We start from the raw sequence: 26,577 nt of genomic DNA, 5'->3' as shown, positions 1-26,577 counted from the left end.
TACTTTCATTTAAATGGCTTTGAACAGTTTTGCTGACCTGGGAAGCCAAGCACTGAACTGATATTCCTCAATGAAGGATGTCTGGCTGCCTTAGATCTTTATACATCTATGCTGTCTTTCAAAACTTGAAACTATGATCTTAAATAAATGAATATGGTTTACTCTGGTGAATGGCAAAACAGAAACCAATTAGCCTCTTGATTAAAAGATATATGCAGGGGCCTTTGTGCTTTAGAGAATGGATTTTAATCATCTGATATTTGTATCTATTCAGAAGCTTTACTTTGACAGCATTATTTTTTTGGTTAACTCTAAAATTCCTTTAACTGTAAAAAGTTATTTTAAGCTACTCACTCATTCAGTGTACAAATCTTTCAGAATTATTTATGGTATTGTGAAACAAAAACAAGACTTTTGCAATATTTAATAGAAAGGTAGAATGCCTAACAATTTAAATCACAAAACACTTAAGTTTTACCATGTCTGCATATTAGGCTGAGTGTTGAAAAGTGCATTTCCTATCTCCCTGTAACATTGCAACTTACCTTTTTGTCCTGAAAAATTCTCATGACTAGGAGTAGCATCTGTTTTAGATCAAGTGTCAAATTAACGGCAGGTAATGCAATGTCCCTCTTCATCTTATTGTATTGTTCAATTCTCCTTTTGGTGGTAAGTTTATTGGGAAAACAGAAAGCTTTTGTATGTACTGGGTGGAGTTTTGATGTCTACAAATCTCAGCCATTAAGGTTAAGTCAAGTCTCATTTCTGCTCAGATTTTTTTTTTTTTTTTTTACTCACTTTATTCTAAGTTTCAGTCCTGTTAAGCATTCTCTTCTTGATGACTGAAAATGGAAAGATGACATTACTTAACCATTGCTGCATCTGAAGTCGCCGCTTCTCAGGTCAAAGAAACCTTTGAGATGCTCTATTACAGCTGCCCTGTTACTATTCAAGACCACAAATGGCTAACATACTTTTCTGATAGGTCAGCTAAACCAAAGGGTCACGGGAGGAGGGATAGTTCAGTGGTTTGAGCACTGGCCTGCTAAACCCAGGATTGAGAGATCAATCCTTGAGGGGGCCATTTAGGGAACCAGGGTAAAAATCTGTCTGGGGATTGGTCCTGCTTTGAGCAGTGGCATTGAACTAGATGACCTCCTGAAGTCCCTTCCAACCCTGATATTTTAGGATTCCTCTTTAAAAGCTATAACTTACTCTTGGCTTTAATCAGAAAGGTGGGTCATTAGTTTGCGGCCCTCTAAACACAGAAGATCTCAATTACCATTTCACAGCTCTTCTCTCAAGAGAACTCTTCACATTAGTTATTTTATTAGCTACTTGGTGCTGGAATGCTTAAAAGTATCCTATTCTGTAGTACAGAAGCGTCTTTGAGTGCAAGCTCCTTTCCTATTTTAAATGATCTTGATTCTGCAGAGGGAACAGAAATTTTATGACCTCCCTTCAGTCAGCATTTAAGTAATATTATTTCAGTAGTTGTGTTCTAACCTTGGCTTATAGATACTCAATTACGCTAAAATCAGCATACAGTTAGACATAGTCAAGACCAGCCATGGCTCTAATTTCAGCTACAAATGGATACTTCTGTTTGAAATACAGTTTAGAATGCATAATTCTTATCCATTACTGAATCTGATATGTCTTTTCATAACTTTGTGTAATTATATAAATCACATTCTTGAACTTTTATGCATTAAATCATGATCTGCAAATAACTCATTTTAGACTGGGATTTTCACAGGAAAAGAGCTACCCAAAACCTATTAATATTCAGTGGGAGTTAGACACCAAACTCAAAGCTGTTCCTGTGAAAATCCCAGCCTCAGTTTTTTTAGTTTAAATCACTCAAAGCTGTTTGAATATTTTGAATAGTTGCCATGCGCATCTATTTCACAATAAATTACAGGTATCTTGTTAGAACAAAATGTTTATTTTTCCTATTAGCTGTTGGTTAATCCACTGAAACAAACTGCATGTCAGAAACAAACATTCACTTATTTGATTAAAAGAGGTAGGGTGTTTGATTCAAAGTGTACATGGTTCAGTCAAGCTTGTAGTTAAAGGAGCTTTAGTAATCCTGATTCACAGAATCAAGGCAGCATTTTTTTTTCTTTTTAAAAGGATGTGCTTACAATATGGCCACTATACTCCTACAACTAGGGCCTACGGTTGCCATTTCATTTAACACAAAGGTCTGACACTTTTGGAAACTATAAACTCCAGCATGCACTACCCTAGCACTGCATTGTGGTCAAACATAGCTTTCCCACTTTTGCTATCAAGGAAGAATGTAATCTTCGCATAATTACATTAATCAAGATGTATTAGTGATTAGGCTATGCCTGCTTCACAGGCTCCACTGCTCAGTTACAAGTACAGCTCTATAGGCCTGTACTGAGGCACCCTTGATTAAAAACAAGACAATTAAATATTTCTGATTTTCGTTTTACATAGCTAAAAATAAATCTACTATTGCATCATTCCATATCTGACTGAGAATGCAGTAAGTCTCTTGTACACTGCTTCCAGGACTAAGAGAGAGAATATAATTATTCCACAGATTAAGCTGAATGCCCAACGAGGTCCCAAATGAGTATATATTTGGCTCACAAACACTGGGCCCAGTATACGTGCTCCACTTCCAGAGGCAGTTAACCAGCCCATGTAGATACCCTGAAAAGGATCAAAGAAAAATGAGTTCATTTTCATGAGTTACTCTAATTACAACAGAAAACATATGTAAGATATCAGGAAAGACACTGCTCATTTTTCTGGACCTTTGGTCTATGTCCATTACTTGGGATTTTTTTTTAAGCAATAAAAGATAAGCAGTCATAATCAGATGCCTGGAGACAGATACAGTAAAAAGACAAGTTCCTATTGAAAGATCTATTTTATGATAAGATGCAACAGATGGATGTGAAAAAACAAGAAAAGGTAGAGATAAAGGAAGCAAGTTACCTACAGTAAGCAGTGATCTCAGTTTACCACCTGATTAGCCACTGTAAGCAACTAGTGCTTTACAGGCATCATAGCGCGAAAGGAGGGAACTGAATAAATTGCAGCTATCTAAATCTACTCCTTTTGATAGCATGGACATATTCAGGTTCATATTTATTCTTCATATTGCTTCACTGGTGTGAATGATGTTCCCCCGCACTAATGATTAACATATTTAGATATAACAATGTCATACTCAAAATAATCATAAAAATTACAGGAAAGTCTTGGGATCAATAGATTGAAGTTCTCGCCTTCTTGTGTAATTTTTTCCCCCTTTTCATGAAGGGACTTTATTAAATTTTAAAAGTTAGATCACTGGAGATTTCTCTATTGTTGCAGAACTGTCTTTGTTGTTGGCAAAAGCAGCAAATTTAACCAATTTTTTCTTACAGCTATGGCTGCAGAAGTGAAAAGTAGCTACCTCTCTCAGCGTTAAGGAAAATATCCAAATAGTTATTACTGCAATGTACTAGCCATAATGCAATTAAAACAATCAGATTTTTAAAAAAATTAGATGTCTTGAATGCAGACAACTCTGACTACCAATTCTGGGCAGTAAAAAGGAACTGAGGTGGGTCTGGGGCGACTCTGCCTTTAAGCCACCATGCAGCAGCATTGGGCTGTTCAGGATACACATCGCCCCCGGGAAAAATCCGATTGGTGCACAGGGCATGTACACACCTGAAGTAGATGGACATGTGCATCACTCAAAGAAGAACTGAAAACATCAAACCTGCCAAACTCAATTATCTTATTAAAAACTCATTAAAAACACAACTATCATTCTGTCTCCTATCCTTCCTCCCATTCCTAGACAAACTGCTGAATACCATTGTGGCACCTGGTGACTTCACAATTTTCAGACCAGGATATTTAAAATTAATCTTTCAAGTGGAAGCACAGGTGTAGAAAACCAACTGCTACTTTTGCATTTTTGCTAGTGTTTTGAAGTGGCCCAACTGCATGAAGAAACCTATGAAGTCTGACTTCACATACCTGTACCTTTGGAAGCTAGAACCCAATGTGTTAATTAGATGTGTGTGGAGACAGAAAAAAACCAATACTCTATATCTAGCTCTCCATAATGCTATTTCCTATGCCTTAAGAGCAAATGAACCTTTAGTTCCATTAATAAAATATGTTTGATATACTGAAGTAAATAACATACATTTAGGAACAAAAAAAGCAAGGTGCTTTTTACAGGATGTGGCACTATAGTGTAGAAACCAGTAATTCTGTAAAGAGCTTAGGGGCCATGGTGGATAACTGCTAAACATGAGCTCATAGTCTGATGCTGTGGCTAAAGTGAGCTTACAAGATTCTCGGATGCATAACCAATACAGCATTTGCGATGCCACTACTGGAATAATGTATCCAATTCTGCTATCCACATTTCAAAAAAGGATGTTGAAAAATTGAAGAGGGTTCAAAGGAGAAACACAAGAACTATTAGAGGACAGGAAACCCTGGCTTACAGTAAAAGATTTAAGAAATTTATTTATTTAGCTAAACAAAGAGACGGTTAAGAGGTGACTTGTTCACAGTCTATAAATACCTACATGGGGAGAAGATTTCTGACCATGGAAGGATCTTTAATCTAGCAGACAAAGGCATAACAAGATCTAATGTCTGGAAGCTGAAACTAGATAAGTACAGCGGCACACTTTTAATAGTGAAGCTAATTAATCACAGGAAACAGCTTATCGAGGGAGCTGTTGGATTGTACATCACTTACTACTACTATAATCATAGGATCCCGAGCCATGGACTTGGATCCCACTGTGCTAGATGCTATACAAACAAGACTGATGCTATTTTAAAAAAATATGCTCTAGTTCAACCACAAGATAAGTGTCTAGTGCAGGAATTATTGGGTGAAGTTCTGCAGCCTGGGATATGCAAGTTAGATTAACTGATCATTCTCGTCTATGAGTCAAAATTTTCTTTCACAACTTTTCTTTAAAAAAAGTTATTCAGCAGATGTTTTAAATGAGTATGTTGTGTGTTGATAAAGAGCATTCAAAAGTAGAAAAAGTTATACGCATTCATTGTTTTCAAATGTCTAACAAAAAGACGATTCATCCCATAACCACAAAGCAGTTTTGATCGAAAGACCAATGGAACAAACTATGACATCAAGTATACATGTTACAGTAATAGCAAAATCTGAACAAATCCTAGCTTTCATTCTTACCTGAGGTTTTGGTCCTAGAATTTTTGAGTATAAGTATAGGACATGACATTACAGACTGGATAGCCCAATCCTATCAGTGTATCAGAGGTTATATACTGAGCCAAGTGGATCAATGGAGTGTACAGGCACCAGGGCTGCACAACAGAGCATCCTGTTGGCTCTACTGTGTGATTGGATGGTAGTTGTGTTGTTTGGAGCTTCCAGAAAGGTGTAAACATTTCATGAAGATGATTCTGGGAACAGAATTATTCTTTATATCTGTGAATTAAGCAAGGGATCCCATTTTAAAAGATGTTAATTAAATGCTTAGACTACAGTTTAGTGTTATTTATAATTATACCTTCCCACTGGATATTTGGTAATTTTTTCCCCCAAGGTAACAAGACAAAGAATCCAACCAAGATAATCAGTAGGCCTCCATAGAGTGTAGCACGCTCACCATCCTGTGAATAATGAAAACTATAACTAAATAATACATATTCATGACCAAATATATCTAAAAATAATCTACTATACACAATACAAATCCTGTACACCTTATTCATATGACCAGTCCCAATGACTTAAGTGGAACTATTTGGTTCAAAGATTTGGCATAAAGGAGACATAACAGTTTTCAATATGTAAAAGGTTGTTCTAAAAAGGACAGTGATCAATTGCTCTCATATCTACCAGGAGCAGGACACAAAGTAATCTGCTCAGTTTGCAGCAAGGGAGATTTAGGTAAGATATGAGGAAAACCTTTTTAACTATAAGGATAGTTAAGCAATGGATCAAGTTATCTAGGTAGGTTGTGGAATCCCAGTTCTTCGAGGTGTTTAAGAACAAATTAGACAAACACCTATCAGGGATGTTCTAGGTATACTTAATCCTATCAGGGCAGGGGGCTAGACTAGGTGATCTCTAGAGGTCCCCTTGTAGCCCCTACATTTCTATCATTTGCTAAAATAAGATGAGCAGAATTTGATTCAGATAATGAATACCTGACCTAAAGTTCTCCAGACTTTTGTGAAGATAAACATTTTCCTGTCTGTTTACATTAAGATAAACAAGAGCAAAAACCTGATGAGTGACTTACTTCTTAGAAACTACTTTAACCACCATGAAGACAATGACTGATTCAATGCCAATTGCACCAAGGATTATTCCATTATAAAAAACTGCTTCTTTCCTGGTCCAGGAATACATATCCATTGTCAATGGAGTAGCTATGCTAGGCAGTAAAAAATAAGAGAGACATTAATAAAACCTGTACAAAGATTATCCCAGAACAGCATCATCCATATATTTATCTCTATAGCAGTGGTCCCCAATCTTTTCATCTGGCGGGTTGCCAGATGAAGGACCACTGCGGCGGTGCAGCACCTGCTGAAATTCGGCGGCATCGCCTCTCGATGACGCCACTTGCCGTGGACAAGCGACATCATCGAGAGGCGTCGCCGCCAAAATTGGGGGCGACACCTTTTGATGATGTCACTTGTCGACGGCAAGCGGCGTCATTGAGAGGCGTCCCCGCCAAAATTTGGGGGCGACGCCTTTCGATGACTTCACTTGTCGACGGCAAGTGCCGCCATCGAGAGGCGTCCCCGCCAAAATGCCGCTGAAATTTGGTGGCATTTCAGCGGGTGCTTTCCCGGGGGCCAGGACGCCGGGCATTAAGATGCCCCCGCAGGCGTCATCAGATATGGTCATACAGAAGCCTTCCTGCTGACAAACAGACAAAAACATGTACGCTGTTTATAACATCATTTTGTGATGCATTACTTATAACAAATCCTCTGGGCCTGACTTCCATTCCATTATACCAATTCTACACTGATGTAACATGAATTATTTCAATAGATTCATGGTGCTGTACAACTAATAAAATGGAGAGGAAAAATCTGGATCTTTGCATGTAAAAGATAAATATTTAAGGCTGAACAGTAACTTATTTATGGTGTTCAAGCTTTAGCTATACAGCTGTAGTTACTGTTAATGGGATATTGTTAGGATATAAATAATGAGAAGGGGAGGAGCTCACTGGAAATGAATGAAGGGGTGTGTAAAATGGTGTAAATCAAAGATGATGTTTAAATGTGCTCCTCTCCTATGACTATGGAGGAGCAGAATCAATGGCCTATGGCAAGGGGTGGACAATTGGGTGTACTGTGTATAAGGTGTTTTGCTAAAAATGTACATATTATAGGGGGCACAATTACACCAGCCCCTAACCAAACTACACACATCTCTATGCTGCTATCTGGACCTTTGGTGCACAAATAAATCTGTAAATCTTATTACTGTAATAATCGAACCAGGACACTGCCTGATTCCATACCAATGGGTTACAATGGTTTGGACAATAACTCATTTGTCTGTGAACATTCAGGGGACTTATAATGTGGAACAAAAGCATGGCAAAACCTGCAGGGGCAGCTTGTTGCAATTGCCAACAACTGAACACATTAAAATCTTGATCCAGTCAAAGGAGAAGAGGCAGTGTTTTGGTGATAGCTCAGATAGTGGACCATACTGCAGTGGTGAGGACTTGGTGTTGCTGTGAATTGTGTATTGTTAACAGTACTTGTGTTACTTTGCATACAAAAATAACCTTTAAGTAATGTAGTACGCCCTGTCCACCCCGCAGTGTGCAAGACAACCCGGACCCAACCTTCTCGGGCCAATATAATGGGAAGTCTGGAACACTAATTGAAATAGGTGTGGTATGCCCGTATGAGAGAAGGTGCAGGGCACTGTACTACACAAGGGGCAGTGGGACAAATGGAATATCGACACCTTCCACCTTGATGCATGGCCCTATCAGGAAACGTGTTGCCATATGTCCTCTGCTTTTCCAGGGACACCTGGCAGGAGGATCCCAAAAAGAAAAAGAAAAAAAAAAAGAGGTGGAGTGTTAGGATATAGATATTCAGGCCTGTCTGCAAAGGCCTATACTTTAAGAATTGAGGTGTATTCTTATCACTTAGCTAGTTATAGAAGTATAAAAGAAAGAATCAAAATCATTGTCTATCTGTGTAAGGGCCTTCTCTCACTGTGACAGTCTGAGGCCCTGTTTAGTCATATGAAATAGGCAATCTGGGGCTGTTAGGAAGGTGATCCGATCTATCACCTCCAGAGAAAGGAAAGAGCTTAAAACATGTAAAAGGAAATTTAGTTTGATAGTCTTCTGTCTGGTAAGACCTCACTTATCAATAGACACAGCTGGAGAACCCCTATGTCTGTATAAATGTAGTTGTAAAATCCTCACTTCTGTATTGTTTTGTATGTTTATTGCATGGTCTCTGTCTGGTTCTGTAATTGTTTCTGTCTGCTGTATAATTAATTTTGCTGAGTGTAAACTAATTAAGATGGTGGGATATAATTGGTTAGATAACCATGTTACAATATGTTAGAAATGGTTAGTTACATTTCAGTAAAGTGATTGGTTAAGGTATAGCTAAGCAGAACTCAAGTTTTACTATATAGTCTGCAGTCAATCAGGAAGTAAGGGGGGGGGGAAATGGGAACAGGGACTGGGAATGGGGGAAATGGGAACAAGGGATGGGAACAGAAACAGGGACACAGGCAAGGCTCTGTAGTGTCAGAGCTGGGAAGAGGAACACTAAGGAAGGCAACTGGAATCATGCTTGCTGAAAGTTCACCCCAATAAACATTGAATTGTTTGCGCCTTTGGACTTTGGGTATTGTTGCTCTCTGTTCATATGAGAAGGACCACGGAAGTGAGAGGGTAAAGGAATAAGCCCCCTAACAGATGTGCATTTGTTTCCTTTCACAAAGCAAAGAAAATTTGGCCATTATGTTGTAGTCACCAGCCCCTTTGCCACTGGGGTAAAATAGATGTTCACTTACTAAAATCCCCCCCCGTTCATTTCTTCTCCTTCCCTTCCCTTCACTCTATTCCACCAAATGATCTTCAATTGTAGTGATCTTCGATCTAACAAGAAAGGCTGGACACTATTGCCATCAAAATTATGCTTTGCAATTCTGTTTCCATATAGCACTCCCAACCTTTGCCAGTGAAAAAAGCAAACTTAAGATCCATCAGAGTTCTATTGCATGCAGCCACTTATGTTCATTTAAAAAAAAAAAATCACGTAATTTTTCCAGTGTATACAGGAAAAACTGCTACACTTTGTCAAACTGAAGTCCGAATGGAGATGTTTATAAATATCAAATACATTTTTATAAGACATACTCAGTAGGGAACAGAAATGTCAAATACGTGATATTATAGCTCAAAATTCTGCACACAAGCTTATTCCTTCAAAATTATGTCAGTTTGCCCATTTTAATGTACAAGAGTCACCCTAAAAAGATGTACATTACATTTTCTTATTTTCCCTCATTCATCTATGAAAACCCCCTATTATTATTGTTAAGCACTGACTTGTCCTTTTACAAGTTTAGGTTTATACACTGCAGTCACATCTCTTATTTAACATAGCTAGATACTTTAATCCTAAAGGATACCAAGGTACTTTGCAAACTGCACCTATATATAAGAATCACTTCAACTACTATTGAAACAAGTCTGAAGTGGAATGCACTAGCTATTTACAAATGCACTACAGGGCTACACAATTTTTAGGACAGGAGGTAAAGGACAATGTATCCAACTGAAAATATTATTTCCCTTGCAGAGATTTGGTTGATAGAATTAAATTACCTCTACTGAAATCTGATGTGACATTGGGGTTTACATCTCAACTTGTGTGAGGAGCACAATGAAATCTTCAATAGCCACAAATATTCAGCAATTTGGATTTACATTTCATTCAAAGTTTAAATATAACGTTTCCTTATATAAAACTACTACACAGTGATACTATGTGTTTAAATTGATGTGTCACAACTAAATGGAAGATATCATACAACTCAATTTTAATTATGGCTTGCTTTCGATGAGGTGAGATAATGCTTACTTATATTTCCAAATATTTCGTTATGGTAATAAGTGCAACAGAAAAGCCGATAAGCACTTTATCTCTTCAAAGAACTTTACAAACATTAACTAACGAGTAACAGGAGAAAATTTGTAGACTTACGTTTCAAAGACAGCAAAAACAAACAAGATGACAAAAAAGAGAATGTTGGTTGCTACAACAGCAACCTGGTCAATGTTCCCTGGGCATCCTGATCCACATAATCACTTTCTGTAAAGAAACATAAGAATGAACTAAATTTTGAAATTAAGAAGTTTTACAATTCAATTAATAAGCTCTAATGTTACTCTGTGGTTACAAGTATTAATAATATTATGCTTAATTTACAATTGTGACAGAATGCAGGGTGCAAACAGGAGAGCCTGATCATTCAGTTATTACTTAGTTCCTCTCGAGGAAGCTGATGGGGGTAATTAGTCAATCAGGCTGGCTGGTTGGATGGTATACGGAGCCAATTACCCCATCAGCCCAAGGCTGATAAAGAGACAGGAAGGAAATGCCAAGAAAGGAGAGGGAGGAAAAGGGCTAGCTGAACCTAGCCACATAGAGGTGGGAGACCTCCATTCCCCTCAGGCGCTGGTGAGAGGGCCAAAAGCTAGGTTAACATTGTAAATACATTGTTGACACGGACTCTTGTGAAATGGATGGAGGGAACTCAAAATAAAAGGACACTCTGATGACACAACCATGGGAGGCTGTGCAGTTTCCACACGAAGAAGGCAGGAGAGGAGCCACGCCCCATGACATGAATCTTTCTGGGTTTGGGTATAGACATTTTTTGGGAGTAAATTATTTTATTTTATTTTTTAAAGAAGGATTTACATTTCAATTCCCCTTGACTTACATTTAAAAAATTGGCTCTGGCTTAAGAGTGAGCATGATTTGAATGATGGTGGAAAGAGTATTCACCATTTCCTAGAAAATATGTAAATTACTGTTGATTCTTCTTATTTGTGAGGGACAAATATTAAGTAATCCTGGAAAATATTGAAGATCACACTAAATAGAGAATCTGTTTCTTAATCAGCTTCGCCAAAGCTCTATATCCCACAGATGAATTTCCAAGCAACTAAGGGCCCCAGCAACAACCTCCACAATAAATTTTCAACATGGCAGAAATGGTAGATTTCAAAGATTTTTGTTTACATTTGATAAAAACTGATTTTCTGATTTTTTGCAATGATCTGTTATAACTTAATATAGAAAACTATAATATATGGCACTGAAATGGTTAAAATCCCAATATAATGTTTCCTTTTAAAAGACGGTTTATGATTAGCTGTCATTTTTCCTAAGATAGTATAAACCTATACAAGTGAATGGGATGTGCACACCATTTTAAAAAATTTAACTTTGCATAACAGGGTACACAAATGCTGTATGGTACATATTGTAGGGTAGGTAAGAGCTGCACCTTGTGCAGCAAGAACTGTATGTGAATTGGTTATCAATTTAACTTATATATAATTACCTCTAATTTAAACCTAGACTTGTGTAACATTGATTTTAATAGGACTCTGTAAATTATGGCTCATACACAATAAAACTGCACAACATCACACAAAATTATGTATACAAATGGTGGCTGGGTGTAGCTGATAAGAGTATCATTATGTGATCAGTTGGAACAAGCAGTTCAATCTCCACGTCAATTTAATCCTTGGTCTCCATTGAGACTGTCAGAAGAAGGTGACAAATTTAGAAGGAACTGTACTTGATCATTAGCTCATCCCACATATACTATCACCAAAATGTCTCGATGGTAATAACTATTTCATTACCAGCTTGGGCCAGATTTCAGTCAATCTGGAGACAGACGGTTCTGTATCCCATTACTAATTCTGAGTTGTTCAATCCACCACCCTTTGTAGTATTTCTAAATTCAGGGTTGACTAATAAAAAACACTTTAATTTACCATCATATTGTTATAAAGTATCATAGAATGTGTCAGTTTTCAAAGAAAAATATTACCTTCTGCTTCGAAATTGATGCTTTTGCACGGTCTTCCTATGTCATCCACTTGATGTTCTCTAAAGATTGAAAATTGTTTTCATTAGTACAGTTTACCCAATTCATTTATTTTGTACTAAGCCAGTTACATTTCTAATAATAAATAAATGGTACCATCTTGTATCTTAACCAGTCTTCACACTTTTAAACACTACGTGCATACCTTAAGAGATTTCACTGGAATCTATACCAGTCTGGATACTATCTAAGCCCATTTATAGATGATCCTCTGTGAAGTTAATGTGGCACTCAGTTTTTTGTCCCATCTATTCAAGATGTATTTAAAAACAGAATCTGAAAGTATAAAGCCACCATATTTTTTAAAAAAAAAAAAACCTAGCAAAATTCGGATTTAAGGCCGCAATTCCTGAAAGCATCCCTATTTATAAAAAAATGTTAAGTGTGTGCTTAACTGCTTTCATGAATCAGGCCCTGAGACTGGCCCAACATATTTGAGTCCGCATTGCTGTGCCTCCGTACTGTAGAACATAGGATCCTTTCTCAGGGGTGCATAATACAGTGATTTCAGATATTGGTTCTGTTCAGTTAAAATTCTGTGTGGCTTTCTATGGTGGGAATGGATCTACAAATTCACATATATTGGCTGTGAAATGGGATAACCTATTCAAGTTAGCACATATGCATCAAAATGCCAATATACAAAATAAAGTGAGCTCTGCAGCAGGGAGGTATAGATACATAGGAATGTAAATGAGTTTCCTGCATGCCGCATATCGATAACTCTGTATGCTGAGTCCAATCCTCTCCCCCTGCTGCGGCTACCCAAACTATTGAAAAGTCTTATAGCACTAAGCCTGGAATAACTTTCCAGCACAACAACATGTGGTAAGGACCAACTATCCATACATATCTGGAAGAAGGAGGGAGCAGGGAACCTTCTGATTCCATTGGAGTTGCTACTCTGCTGAATGCACCCTAATCTCAAATATTCTGGTGGTACAAACCACCTGAACAGAAAACTACAGGAGGCCTCCGTCTCCATCAGCTGTATCTTCAGAATGAGGGGGTAAGTAACCTTTTGGGGCACATGGCATCTCTTCATGTTTCATGCTGGGCTTTTTTTCAGAAATGACAGCCACAAAGATATGCTTTAAGTCATATGGCCCTTTTATATTTATTCCCTGAGTAAAAGCTAAGCAAAGATTTCAAAAAGCAGTTACAGCATGGGACTAAGGATTTTCCTGAATTGGGACCCCAGTGAAGAACTCTGCCTACTGCAGAAGCTTCACAAGCAAAATTGCTATACAGGGCAATGAGACTGGATGGACTTCAACTCCATCTGTGGAAAGGGGGTAAGTTTTGCTGGAAACATGACAAATACACATCTCAATTTTTCGTTCATTGTCAAAGTGCGCAGAGCACCATGCGATACATAAAAATAAAAGTCCCTGCGCCAAAGAACTGGGCAGAGCCCTAGATGCATTTCAAATTCTATCTACTAGGTCTATCAGGGCTGAATTACTGACACTAGTATCATAACATTTTGCTTTTATTGGTTTGTATCTCAACCATACATCACTACGTTTTGTTTACTAAAAAGTGAGGATGCATGAGTCACAGAAGCTAGCCACTTTGAATAAAACAAGGCTTTATATTTTTAATGTACGTGCTCAATAGGTAAATATTATTATTCTAGTTCTTTAAAATAGCAGTCATATTATCGCTATGTTCTTTTGAAAATTCTATCCTTTACTCTTATAATTTCAGTGGATTTTATTCTGATAAGTAGCCAAAGATAATTTTCAACAGAATTGGAAGTATCCATAACAAACTATCCACAATATTCAAACAACAAAATGTTTTAGTTTCTATTTAATTACCTGAACATAGCAAAGATTAGAATAATATTAATAACTCCTAGGAGAGCTCCCAGTAGAACTGGTGCTGTGTACATGTTCACCTGGAGATCAATTATTTCCCATGTCACTCCTTTTCTCCAATCAGAGAGAAGCAAGTCTGAAAAACTTAAGATAAAAAACTACCTCAGGAAATTCAAACATTCAAATTATTAATGTATTATCTTTGGGGAATCCAGTGCACAGTCATCTGATGGATACCAATGGGATCCTATCTATCTTGAAATACATGCAGCTTGTAGAACTTGCAATCCCCAGAAAGCCATATGAATCTCTCAATAAACAGCACTGTGACACTAAGAACAAGTCAGTCAGCTGCATAAGACCACGAAAGGAAAATTACCTAGCTCCACACCTACCATCTACTTGTGATTCTCTATAGTTGAACTGGATGTGGTTACTCCATCTACCCATCTATAGCGATGTCCTAGCATGGGATGGGGGTATCCCTTCTGCTAGGCCCAACAGACGGGAAACAGACAAAAAAAAAATTAAACACTAAACAGGTGATGAGTGGGAACAAGAGTGTGTGAAGATATGTAAGAGCTCCTCTCCTGCCTAGCCTATGATTATCAGGAACTTGGCTGAGTGTCTATCAAAATGGAGAACGGGAAAGAAGAATGCACCCTGTATGTGAGTCATTCAGGGAGACTGCCTCTCTGGTTGTGTAGCCTCTTTAATGCTACTTCCAGGGTTGACTGACAGCTGGCCACCCACAGAAAACTCTCACCCCGAGACATAAGGAGATGTACTAAACATGCTCAACAGCCATAATCTCCTATGGTAATTGGGCAAGGTGGAGTCTTTAGCTACCTATGGAATAAGGTCAGGCCTGCACAGGCACTCAATGCCAAACTCTCATCACCCTAAATAAGATACCGCTAGTTTGCAGAGACTTTATGGGCCAGTAGCTGCTGAAGCATTGCAGAGATGCCTTTTTTTTTTTTTCCATTTCATTTTCTGAACACCATCAACTAATTAGCAATGGAAGTAACAGTCCAAACCTACTTTGTTAATCCAGTTACACCTGGTAAATTGCCACCAAAATTATGTGAACAGAACTGTTCTCAAACAATTAGACTTTTTTGGAGGTAATATCTGCATAGCTACTTATGAATAAACCACAGGAGTATGCTAATATATTCAGTTTAATATTATGACAAAACGTGCTCATTTTTGTGCACACTGCTGCAGAGGAGATTCCCAGCCTCAAACTTAATGTCTGATTTTCTCCTAAATAACAAAAGGAGTGTGATTTGTTTTGGAGGAATAAGGAAATAAGAGATGTTGTACCTGGTCCTAGTATGAATCCTATTGCTTGACAAGCACTGGTGTTGGCCATGGCACTAGTTCTTTCTGTAAGAGAAGTGGCACCAGCTATGTATGACCGAACTACTGCTACATTTCCTAAAAAAAAAAATAATCAGAATGATACATTTAAATCTCCAGTCACAGTAAGTTCAATTCCTCCCCCCACCCCCTGTATGTACCAAACAAGCAGTTTGCTAATGTACTCAATGTTTCCCTATTATATACACACAAGAAAGTACGTAATTTTGCAGGTCTGTACACAGTGTTAGATAACTACCTGTGTTAATCATTTGGGAAGATATTATTTGCCTAATAAATTATTTTGCTTAACATAACCGTAAAGCTTGTCCTCTCTTAAGTAAGACACAAACAAAATTAATCAATCTTCAGCAGTTTAAATTCTGTTGCAATTACCTGCTCCAAACCCCACAAGGGCACGAGCAACCAGCATATAGTATTTGTTGTGTGAAGTAGGTAAATGGACATAGGCATAAAGGCAGTTAGCAGCCACAGAAATGGCAATTGAAACAACAAGTGGTTCTCTTCTTGGCCTGTAATTGGACCATAAACCAAACAGAGGTGAGGCTATCATTTGTCCAAGACTGTATGAAGAAATAATCCATCCCAAGAAACTTGCATCTGCTGTCAGATCAATCTGCAGAAACAAGTGAAGTGATTTTAAAAATTACAGTGTGCTATTTATCATATCAACAAAAACAATTTTGGAATCAGTACCCTACAAGATGTAAGATTCTGTGCTATACTGCTGAAGTGCAGAGCTTACAGCCAAGCGTCAGAGGGCACTAATGCAGCTTTAAGCCACCTTCCTGAACCTGAAATGCTCCAGCGGCTAGAGAGACCCCCTGCATAACTTTCAGTGAGGGGCTGTCACAGCAGTCTTCCCATGCTGCCGTCATGATCCTCACACCATAGCATGCCCTCTCTGCTGGAGATTATTGGGGTGGGGGCGGTCTTTGGAAGGAAGTCGTCCCACAGTTCCTAAAATGGCCAACACCAGGCTTCTATGTGTCCCTTTACACCACTCCAGCCCTTTTACATGATGTAAAGAGACTGGCACGAGGATGAGGCTCTCCCTCATCAATGCAAAAAACATTGGAAGATAATAGTCCTTGACACATAGGGATTTTTATCTGTATAAATGTTATTTTTTTAAGTCTGGACAACTTGTCCAACATACAGATAAATAGGATTCATGTAGTATGTTTACAGCTTTGTTAAAAGTCCTTTTGGGGAAAACAAATTATCTAAAATATCTACAGTTTTCTACCAATTTACAATACAACTTGAAGTGAAGTAAGATTGGGACACCTAATGGTTAAAGATTGATAAGATGAACCATTATTAATTGGTAAATTAAAGGACAGATTTTATGTGGAGTGTTAAAAATTGTCAGAGGCTAGGAGAGGGAATTTTCAGTCTAGTCATATGCTTCTACTTATTGACTTAGTACAACTATTTTGTTTTCATTGTTAGAATTTCTTATAAAGTGTAATGTTTCCTACTGTACATTCTATAAGCAGACCTCATGTCTCTCTGTGTCTGTATAGTGCAGGGGTCGGCAACCTTTCAGAAGTGGTGTGCCAAGTATTCATTTATTCACTCTAATTTAACGTTTTGTGTGCCAGTAATACATTTTAATGTTTTTAGAAGGTCTCTCTCTCTAAGTCTATAATATATAACTAAACTATTGTTGTATGTAAAGCAAATACATTTTTTAAAATGTTTAAGAAGCATCATTTAAAATTAAATTATAATGCAGAGCCCCCCGGACCTGTGGCCAGGACCTAGACAGTATGAGTGACACTGAAAATCAGCTTGCATGCCACCTTCGGCACGCGTGCCCTACGTTGCTTACCCCTGGTATAGTGCTTAGCACAATGGGATCTTAATGGGACCAACTTCAATAAAGTTAACGAAAAATAATACCTATCCCCAAATATCCTGATTTTATTCAAATACTGTTTAAAACTGCAAGATATTCACGTTTATATCTACATATTGCTTTGGCAGTCTTTTCTAAATAAATACAGTACCGCAAATTTAATTAAAAGTACAAAAAAAAATCAACATGCTACATGGTAGTGCAAATTACTACCGTGGAAATAAGAATCAATCATTAAAAATAGCAATACAGTATTCCTATGCTAAAATGATTGAAGTGTGAAACAGAAAACTAATTACTAAAAATGTAATAGTTTAAACTATTAGGGGAGTTTAGATAAATAAGTCCCTGGTCCATCAACGAGATCTATTCCTCTATAGAGCGTGTTGAAGGATTGGGCCTTAAACTGTAAAGTACCTATATACCACAATAAAGCTCTAACAGTGATTTTATATTCTAACAGAGCAGAAAATAAAATCATTAATCATTATCATTAAAATGCACAAACCTTTTGCAGATATGGCCATACTGACATAATTACAATTGAAAAACCTGTGATGTATTAAAAAAAATAAAACAAGAAAACAGAATTGGAATTATTTTACATTGCTACATGTAATCGTTAATCAAGTACTGTAAAACAGGGCTGATTCTTCTGCTTTTTAAAATCTTGTATTCTCAAACTGAAGCTCCACATGGCAACCAAAAGTACAATGGTTGCCATGCTGAATTAAAGAACAGTAACTGCTTTTCAGTTTGAAGAACTCTTAGTTAAAATAAGGGCACCACACTACATAGATGTGTAAAAAAGTGTAATGCACTGAACACCTAGAGTATGATCATGGTCTCACTGAAGTCTATATACAGGTGTTTTCCTCAATCCATATTAGGGAGCAGAGTTCTCAAAGAAACAGATTTTCCTGGTATCAAAAAATAATTTTACATTTAGATTTAATACTTTCTTCAATCCTTCATCAATCTAAGTACCATCCTAATATATTTGACTTTTTGTTTTGATTAGTGTGATAAGCAGATACCAGAAATCAACTGAATTCACACTTTAAGGAGTTTGGCTCTGGGAGTCAAAGAGAAAACTGTTCTGCAGCTAAAGATAATTTTGATATATCAGGGAAACAAAAAATACTGTGATGCCCAGGAGGAAAAACATCTGCAAGTATATGTATTTTAAAATCCAATATTTGTATTCCAATATCGCACAGAAATCCTCATTCTTTAATACCAATGGTTGCTATTTATCCTTCCTTTTAATTCATCAACCTTATTTTCTCTATTCACAAGTAGTCATTGTATTTTTATGATCTATAAAAAATAACTAATACAAAAGCAGAAATAGTTTTAATATATAGACTTCTTAGAATTCTCAAATCAAAATAATATATCTATTGTACAAATAGTGTTAAAATTCTGCTGGATGAATATCAAGATTACTTACCTACACTGCTGAGAAACATTGTAAGGTACATAATACGAATGGACCTCCACCTACTCCTATAATGCTGCTGGGTTTCCACAACATTCCCGTATCTTGAACAACAATAACAAAAAAAGAAGAAATAATCTCATTTTGTTGTTTAGCACTGAGAATTTCTCAGCCTAAAGGACATCAAAAGCATTTTTCATAGGTTACCTCAAATTTTACAAATAGTATATATATTTTGTAGCTTACATTGTTCCTAGCCGTTCATTGAAGAACTTTAAAATACACATTCTAAATGAGATTGATTTGTTTCTGACACAAAGCTCATCTTTTGATGAAACAGCAGCATGCGCTAAAAGGCTTATGTTTTCTAAAATGAAATGTTTACCCTATTTTATCATGTTCTATTAATGATTGTTACAATAACACAATGTCACATATAGCTCAGCAATATTATATACCTAATAAATATGTCCTCCAGTATTTTCCTCTCTGAGTTGCAGCATTTTGTGGTATGTCTTGCTGATGTGAAAGACACATCACCTATCATAGCACATACTTGCTTTTTGGCTCCCGCTTTCCTATTAAACTGTGGTAGCACTCATGAGAAAAATCAGACTGTGATATGCCTTTCACTTATATGCACCACAGGGACTGAAAATAGCAAAAGGACAAATGTATTGGAAAACTGCACTTTTTCCCATGCTGTATTTTTCTTTTACAAGTAAATTCAACGTTCATACAACATGCTAAAAACTGGCATCAGTGAGATTGATTTTTGTTTGCTTATGCCTAAACCCTGAATCCTGCATGCCATTCATGTAGGCAAACTCCTTTGTCTCACATAAGGGTTTATGTACAACAGATTATAGGACTGTGGCCTAAATCATGATCACTAAACATTCCCTTTCAGTGTTATGAATTTAAAAGAAAAATAAAATGAAACCCTAACAACTGAAAATGACTACAATCAAAAGCGAACCTGACAAGCCTATTTTCATTATTTCCAAGTTTTGTGAAATGAAAAATGTAAACAAACAACATAACTGGTGAAAAGTTAATTTTTTTATCATTCCAAGATAAAAGATCTAAAGTATTGTTATAGCAACAAAGTTCTGTGGCACCTTATAGACTAAAAGACGTACTGGAGCATGAGCTTTCGTGGGTGAATACTCACTTCGTCGGATGCATGTAGTGGAAATTTTCAGGGGCAGGTATATATATGCAAACAAAAAGAGGGCTAGAGATAACGAAGTTGGTTCAATCAGGGAGGATGAGACCCTCTTCTAGCAATTGAGGTGTGAAAACCAAGGAGGAAAAACTGCTTTTGTAGTTGGCTAGCCATTCAGTCTTTGTTTAATCCTGAGCTGATGGTGTCAAATTTGCAGATGAACTGGAGCTCAGCAGTTTTTCTTTGAAGTCTGGTCCTGAACTTTTTTTGCTGCAGGATGGCTACCCTTAAATCTGCTATTGTGTATCCAGGGAGATTGAAGTGTTCTCCTACAGGTTTTTGTATTGTTATAGTTACATGAGCAAGGATTTATTTTTATATGATGTATGCTGACAGTATCTCTTGAAGATCTGTTTATTTTTCAGAGGCAATAACAATTCCAATTTCTTCACAGGATTCTTCTGATTAATTCTATTTGTGAGGGACCATCTCTGTTATAGGTACTGTGACCTGGTCAACACAGTTTTTGTATTTGTATAGCTTTCACTTGGTGAGGGTTTTTTTTTTTCCTTTTTGTTTTGGGGTGGGGGTGTTTGGTTTTGCAGTACCATTCATGTGTACAGATAAGTCCTTAGAAGATAACCATTAATCACTTCCGAAGACAAGTGCTTATTTAAGCTTCACCCTTTTGCTGTGAGGGTGGGGAAAGACGTGTGCCAGGTACCACCCAGATACCGTGATAAAGTGCTGTATATAATATCTAGCTGGACAACCACAGAGAATGAGGGAGTTATGTGTATTATTTTTTCTAACTATCTCAGTTTCCTTCTTTGATATCCTGCCTGACTGTACAGAGTTAAATTAAAGGAGGCTGATAAGGCGAAAGCAAAGAGGAAACAGAACTGTGATAGAACTAATACCCTTAACAGAACAATAGTGGAAGCTTTTAATTAGCAATGCCCATACTTGGCTTCACTGACACTAGCAAGATTTACTTTTCCTAGGCCTGAGCCTAGACTTAAAGGGGATTCTAAAATACTAAAACCTTATAGATGTTGGCCTAGGGAAGAAGAGTGATTGAGGTGGTTCTCAGCAGCTGCCCAGATGCTGACAAAAACACATAAAAGTAGGGAAAGAATGCATCAAAGTCATCTGCTCCTCCCAACCTAGAGATGAATGGAACACTCCAAAGCTTGCAAGGAAACATTCAGGTTTAGATAGAGGAAGTATGTACAAAGACCTCTATTGTTTTTACCCATGGCTCTGCATGCTATCTACCTTTGAATTAATAAAACAATGCTTTGTTTTGAAGAAGGTATTGTGAGTTACTTTAATCGGCAGCTGACACAGGCTCCCACGGGAAAAAGGGCTTACAGGTGCCAAACTCATCTGTGCCTCTCATGTTAATGCAGTTGGGAAACAAGTGGGCTACCACCCAAACTGCCAGTCACAGAGTGGTTGGATCACGTGTTCCACCTCTGAGAAACAGGCAGGAAGCCAAGCCTAACTTTTAGGCCATATTCAGACCCAAGCCCCCCAGCCCAACCCTTTCCCTACCAAACTTGAGTCAGCACCACTATCACCTCCTCCAGCCCATGGGATCGTTGTGGTGGTGGTGGCTGTGTGTGCCAGAGGCTGTGTCCCCTGCTCCTACTGTATCTTGCTTGCTATATATGCTGTGGGGTGAGAAGTGGTGTGACTCCTTGACACACTCACTCTGCTGCACACACAGCACAGTGAGGTGGCAGAAGCAGTCAGAGCAGGGCATGCAACTGCGGCTGTGGAGATTCAGTAGGCACAAGGAGGCACGCCAAACTGACCTGAATGGGCTGGTTGTTGCAGTTGACCTTACCTGGACCCCACACTTGTAGTTGGGTCCCATCAGATTTAGATTGCTCTATTGAGGAGGGCAGACCTAAAAGGGGTCTAGAGTGCAGCTTGCCCTATAACCATGACAACAGCTATGACAGACTTCTAAAGATGTGCACAGTATTCTTTGGCATCTTCACTCAAACCAAACCATTTTACAGCAGCCACTAGATGAGTGCAACTTTCACTCATCACCAACATGGTGAGCTGGAGGCAAAAGAGGAAAGAAAAAAAGGTGATAGGGTCATTCTCCAGTCTCTGCCCACGCACGTAACCAAAATGAGACACCACCATAGACCATACAGATGGTCAAAATACAGCTGGGCAGGCTCCGGGAGGTTTACCAGTAGGCTTTCGTGGTGCTTGAATAGGCCTTTGGTTTCTGAAAGCTCCTTGACTTTGGCTCCTCCCTGACTGGATCAAATAACCCAGTTGTGGTATATCCCCCAAATGCTACTCCTATTGGGATATCGGTTGCAGCAAATTGGATCTGTGCAGCTGGCTCATTTCTTCCAGGGAAGGCGAAGTGTAAATCACTGTCTGTGCATAACACTTTATATCACAGTCAGTACTTGGTTTACAATGGCTCCAGTGGCACCAGGCCCACACTTGGAAGGGGCCCCACAAAAGGTTAATCCAGCCTGGGCCACAGCCCAGCAATATGGAGAGTCAGCAACTTCCCAGCACCAGCTGAAACACTCAGCAGCCTGGGGAGCACAGTGCACAGGTGCAAAAGGGATTGGTGAAGCAAGGTGTGCTGGGAGTTGTTGTCTGCACACCACTGTGTTCCGCTGGGGCCCTGGGACCTGCGCTGTCAGCTGCACTACTAGTCCCAGAATGCCCTGCGCCATGCTACCAGCCACCCCAGCTGAAGTGGTCGGAGCAGACCAAAAAGAAACCCCAAGCAAGGAAATGGTCTGGTGCAGGGAGAGGGTTCCCGGCACTAATCTCGCTGTGCTCCCCTCCCCCTTGGAGCTCCTGGCTCCCCCCACCCGAGTCTCCCCCACTCTCCTGGGGCAGCGGGAAGCTGAGGGCAGCCTCCCAGCGAATGTGATGCCCAGGGGCTCCTGGGCACTGTCTCAACCCTGCACTTCAGGGTGGGGATTGGTTGTCCATGATCCCTGGAAGTGGGGTGTGTGTGTGTGTGTCGGCGGTGACAGCGGAGCTTGTCAGTGCTGGCTGCCAGGGCCCCTGCCAGTGGGAATGCCCAGAAACTGCCCCCCCTGCACTCTGGGGAGAGGATGGGGCACAGCCCAGTTTTGGGGGAAAGGGGCAGTTGTGGGGCAAGTCGGGGTATGATGGGGAAGCTGGTGGTGACTCCATGTGGGGATGCAGAAGCAGGGTGTTAACATAGAGGTTGGTGTGACAGGGGACAGATGGAAGGAGGGGAGAATCTGGGTTGAAGGTGGGGGTTGGCTCAGTGTGTGGGGAGGTAGAAGAAGAGAGGGAGCTAACAGCTCTTGGGTGAAAGTGTGTGTGGGGGGTTGGCAGTAGCAGGGAGCTCGAGGAGTGCTTTTGTTGGGGGCTAGTAGTGTGGGATGGGGACAGTAGGAGGGACGGTGGGGAGAGCCCAGGTGTGAAGATTGGGGTAGGAGCTTGAGACTGGATTGTGCTAACCCTTTGTGGTAAAGCATGTGTTTTCTGTCAGTGGCCTTTTCTCCCTCCAAAAGATAGGCACAGGCCATTTTCCTCCCCGCACTCTGCCCCAAGATTTTGTAAACATTATTGTACCAAAGTAGAAAATGCAGCTTTCAGAAAATGTATTTACTCAACATTACTTTGGGTGGAGGAGGAAGTGGTGGGGAGATGCAGGTGTGACACCACTGACTGCTACGTCCAGACTTAATATGGTTCATATTTGTGCTAATTAAGCACTTGTATTCAAGGCCCCAAGCAGGAGCTGAGTGTTTAAAGAAAAAAGAGAATACTAACAAGCCTCCTCCTCCAAAACAAACCAAATTCAATGGTATTCTGGGTAAATTGATATTAGCCCAGTTTGTTCTCTATGGGCTAAATGGAGGTCGCAGTGTGGCTTCAAATATCTTATTTTGGTTTTGAATACGTAAATGTTTTTATCCCCATCCCGTTACTACCACATTTACTATGGCATCAATGGTGCTATCACATCGGGCCAACACTTGGAAGGGGCCCATCACAACCACATAGTGATGGGAGCCTACAAATATGTTTGGCATCGTGCCCACAAAAAATTAATCCGGCCCTGATCACAGTATCTCAGTGGTACCTGGCAGATGTCTTTCCCACCCTCACAGCAAAAGGCTGAAGCTTAAATAAGCACTTGTCTCAGGAAGTGATTAATAGTTATCTTCTAAGGACTTATCTGTACACATGAATGCTACTGCTTCAGATATGCTGAGCTACCACTAAGCAGGGCCGGTGCAACCTATTAGGCAACCTAGGCGGTGGCCTAGGATGCGAGGATTTGGGAGACAACATTTTCTTTCGCAGCAATGGGGGGGTGTGCCGCACGCAGGGGAACTCCCTTTCCCAGCTCACCCCTGCTCTGCCTCCTCCCCAAGCACACCATCACTACTTCACTTCTCCCGTCTCCCAGGCTTGCAGCACCAATCAGCTAGGACATGGATGGGGTGAGTAAAGGCGGGTGGGGGCCTCAGGGCAGAGAGGGAGAGCTGCCGCGCGGTAGGTGGCACCTCAAGGTGGGAACTCGGGGGCAGGGCGCAAGGTGGACATTTTGCCTAGGGCATGAAACATCCTTGCACTGGCCCTGCCACTAAGCTACCGTAGCACAGATACTGTGATACAAAGTGCTGCGCACAGACAGCGATTTACACTTCACCGTCCCTGGGAGGAATGAGCCAGCGGCACAGATCTAATTTGCTACGAGCTATATCCCAGCAGGGGTGGCGTTTGGGGGATATAATACCACAACTGGGTTATTTGACGCAGTCAAGGAGGAGCCAAGCTGAGCCCACAGACCCAGTGGAGCCCGCTAGGCGAGTTACCCTAGCTGCCGACGCGGGGAATCTCGGCCTCTCACCCGCACCGCGCCTCTGCCCCAGGGCGGCTGTGGGAGCCCGGCTTTCCGCTGCCACTGGCCGACCCAGGCGAGCTGGGCACAACCGGGCTGAACCAAAGTCCTGGGCACAGAGCTCCGCTGGCTGGGGCGCCGGCGGCAGTGCCCGGGGCGGGCTCGCCAGGGCAGTATCACGCGCTGGCGGGGCGGGGTCCCCACCTTACAGCGGGCTGCCAGCGGCCGCAGGGTCCGACGGGCCCGGGAGCCTGTAGAGTCGGGTGCGGGCGCCCTACCTGCTCTCGTCATCCCCTCCTGAGCGGAGCAGAGGCTCCCGCTCTTCGGCAGCAAGGGCGGCATCCGCAGCGACCGCGGCCATGTCTGGTGCCCAACACGAGCTCCCACCCCGGCCGCCGGCACCAGGCAGGCGGAGGAGCCTCCAGCCCCTCCCCCAGGTAGTGCCCTCGCTACCGCCCCGCCTGTAGCGCCGCCTGCTGCTGTTCTTCCCGCTGCTGCCGGCGGCGTCGCTCAGGAGCTGGCTATCCCGGGCAGCCTCCGGCGCGCCTCACTGTCGCGCAATGCGCGCACGCGCGCTCCCCGGCCGTTACTGCTGGCGGTCGGGCTTGCGTCACGTGCGACGCGAGAGAAAGGCGGGGCGCTAATTACGTGTGAGCTTGGCTGCTAGTAGCTAGTCTTCTCCCCGGTCCGCTTCATCAAGTGAGCTGCGGGAGGAGCTGGCACCGCCCCGGGAGCGACCTTCAGCCCTTCCCCGCCCCACACCCCCGAGAGCAGCGGGCCCGTCCCGTCCCGTCCCCCATGTGCGGCAGCAGCTGGGAGCGCGGGGAGCCCGCTGCCCGGCTCAGTGAGTGACTCCGGGAAAGTGTCGGGAGTCTCTGCCCCGTCTCAGGGCCGGGGGCTCTCCGGCTGCCGGCGGGGACTTGCTGCCCGGGACGGCGTCGCGATTGTTTGCTGCTGCGGACGCGACTCGAAGCAGAAGGGCCGTTTCCGCCTACGGTCAGTAACTTATCGTCTCCAGCCTAAGGGTGCGGGGAGCCGGGCTCGCCCCGCCGTCCTCTCCCTGCAGGTGCCCGTCCTGCCGCCCTTCCTGCTCCTTGGCGGGAGAGCGCTTGCCCTGCCCTGGCCAGCTGGTGCCCAGTGTGTGCGCTTTCCCCCGGGTCTCCGTAGCAGCAGATGCCCAGTGCTGCTGAAACAATTTTGTAGTGGGGGTCTGAAGGCGGAAACCACGTGTTTGGTTGTTGTTACTACTTCAAGCTAGGGGGCACCCCTAGTTCCAGCACCTGGCTATGGCCATGCCCCCACCGTGACGCAGTCGAGACTGCTGTTTTAAGACCTGTCCGTGTGGGTCTGTTTATCGATCTTGTCACTGCTCGCTCACCTGCCCCGCTCCAGAACACCTTTGCGAAACTAATCCAGTCTTATCACAGCTTTGGCTTCATTTCTCCAAACCTGGAGTGGAAGGTAACAGGGCAGTTGATATTCTCTGCTTCCTCTGCGTAACCCATACCCTAAAACAGTTATTCAGAAAAATATTGTGGTTTCTACTTGTCATCTGCCTGTAGATTATAGCTTGCATTGTATCTGGTACAACAGCTTGCTTGGTGTTTTCTTTCTATAACTTACTATGTTAAATTTATGCTTCGCTTTTGAAAGTATCTGCTTTTTCTCCAGTTGATCTGTTTGTTTAGGTTTGTACTTTGATCAAGTAAATGTTAGACTGAACCAGTGATCAACAGATATAAATCAAGACCAACAAGTAAAACAAGAATCCATATATAATCAGGACTACGTGACGATGCTGACATATTATGAAGTGCTTTTTGTTG

General features: G+C 41.0%; 2 protein-coding genes across 5 annotated transcripts in view; one reads left to right on the top strand and one right to left on the bottom strand.

Moving 5' to 3' along the window:
• Positions 1-1,927: 1,927 nt before the first annotated feature.
• Positions 1,928-25,345, bottom strand: MFSD8 (major facilitator superfamily domain containing 8). The gene is given in 16 exon segments (XM_030564124.1): positions 1,928-2,691; positions 5,216-5,247; positions 5,250-5,438; positions 5,441-5,473; positions 5,556-5,674; positions 6,294-6,428; positions 10,264-10,345; positions 10,348-10,371; positions 12,134-12,192; positions 14,014-14,128; positions 14,131-14,157; positions 15,343-15,456; positions 15,775-16,015; positions 17,772-17,815; positions 18,717-18,808; positions 25,030-25,345. Coding segments are annotated over 16 exon segments (1,593 nt in total). The 5' UTR covers positions 25,113-25,345; the 3' UTR covers positions 1,928-2,487.
• Positions 25,346-25,410: 65 nt separating this feature from the next.
• The window catches only part of ABHD18 (abhydrolase domain containing 18), a 47,929-nt gene continuing 46,762 nt past the window's right edge, over positions 25,411-26,577 (top strand). For 2 of the 4 annotated variants that reach the window (XM_030564117.1, XM_030564118.1), the window contains exon 1: positions 25,412-25,747. The gene's annotated coding sequence lies outside the window, so the exon portion shown is untranslated. Of the gene's footprint in view, positions 25,748-26,577 lie in introns of all 4 variants that reach the window. The other 2 variants (XM_030564120.1, XM_030564119.1) reach the window with 2 other exon arrangements.

This window comes from Gopherus evgoodei, chromosome 5, assembly GCF_007399415.2.
Source record: "Gopherus evgoodei ecotype Sinaloan lineage chromosome 5, rGopEvg1_v1.p, whole genome shotgun sequence".
Lineage (NCBI taxonomy): Eukaryota > Metazoa > Chordata > Testudines > Testudinidae > Gopherus > Gopherus evgoodei.
The sequence above is the reverse complement of the archived record's forward strand: the minus strand, read 5'-3'. Positions and strand labels throughout refer to the sequence as shown.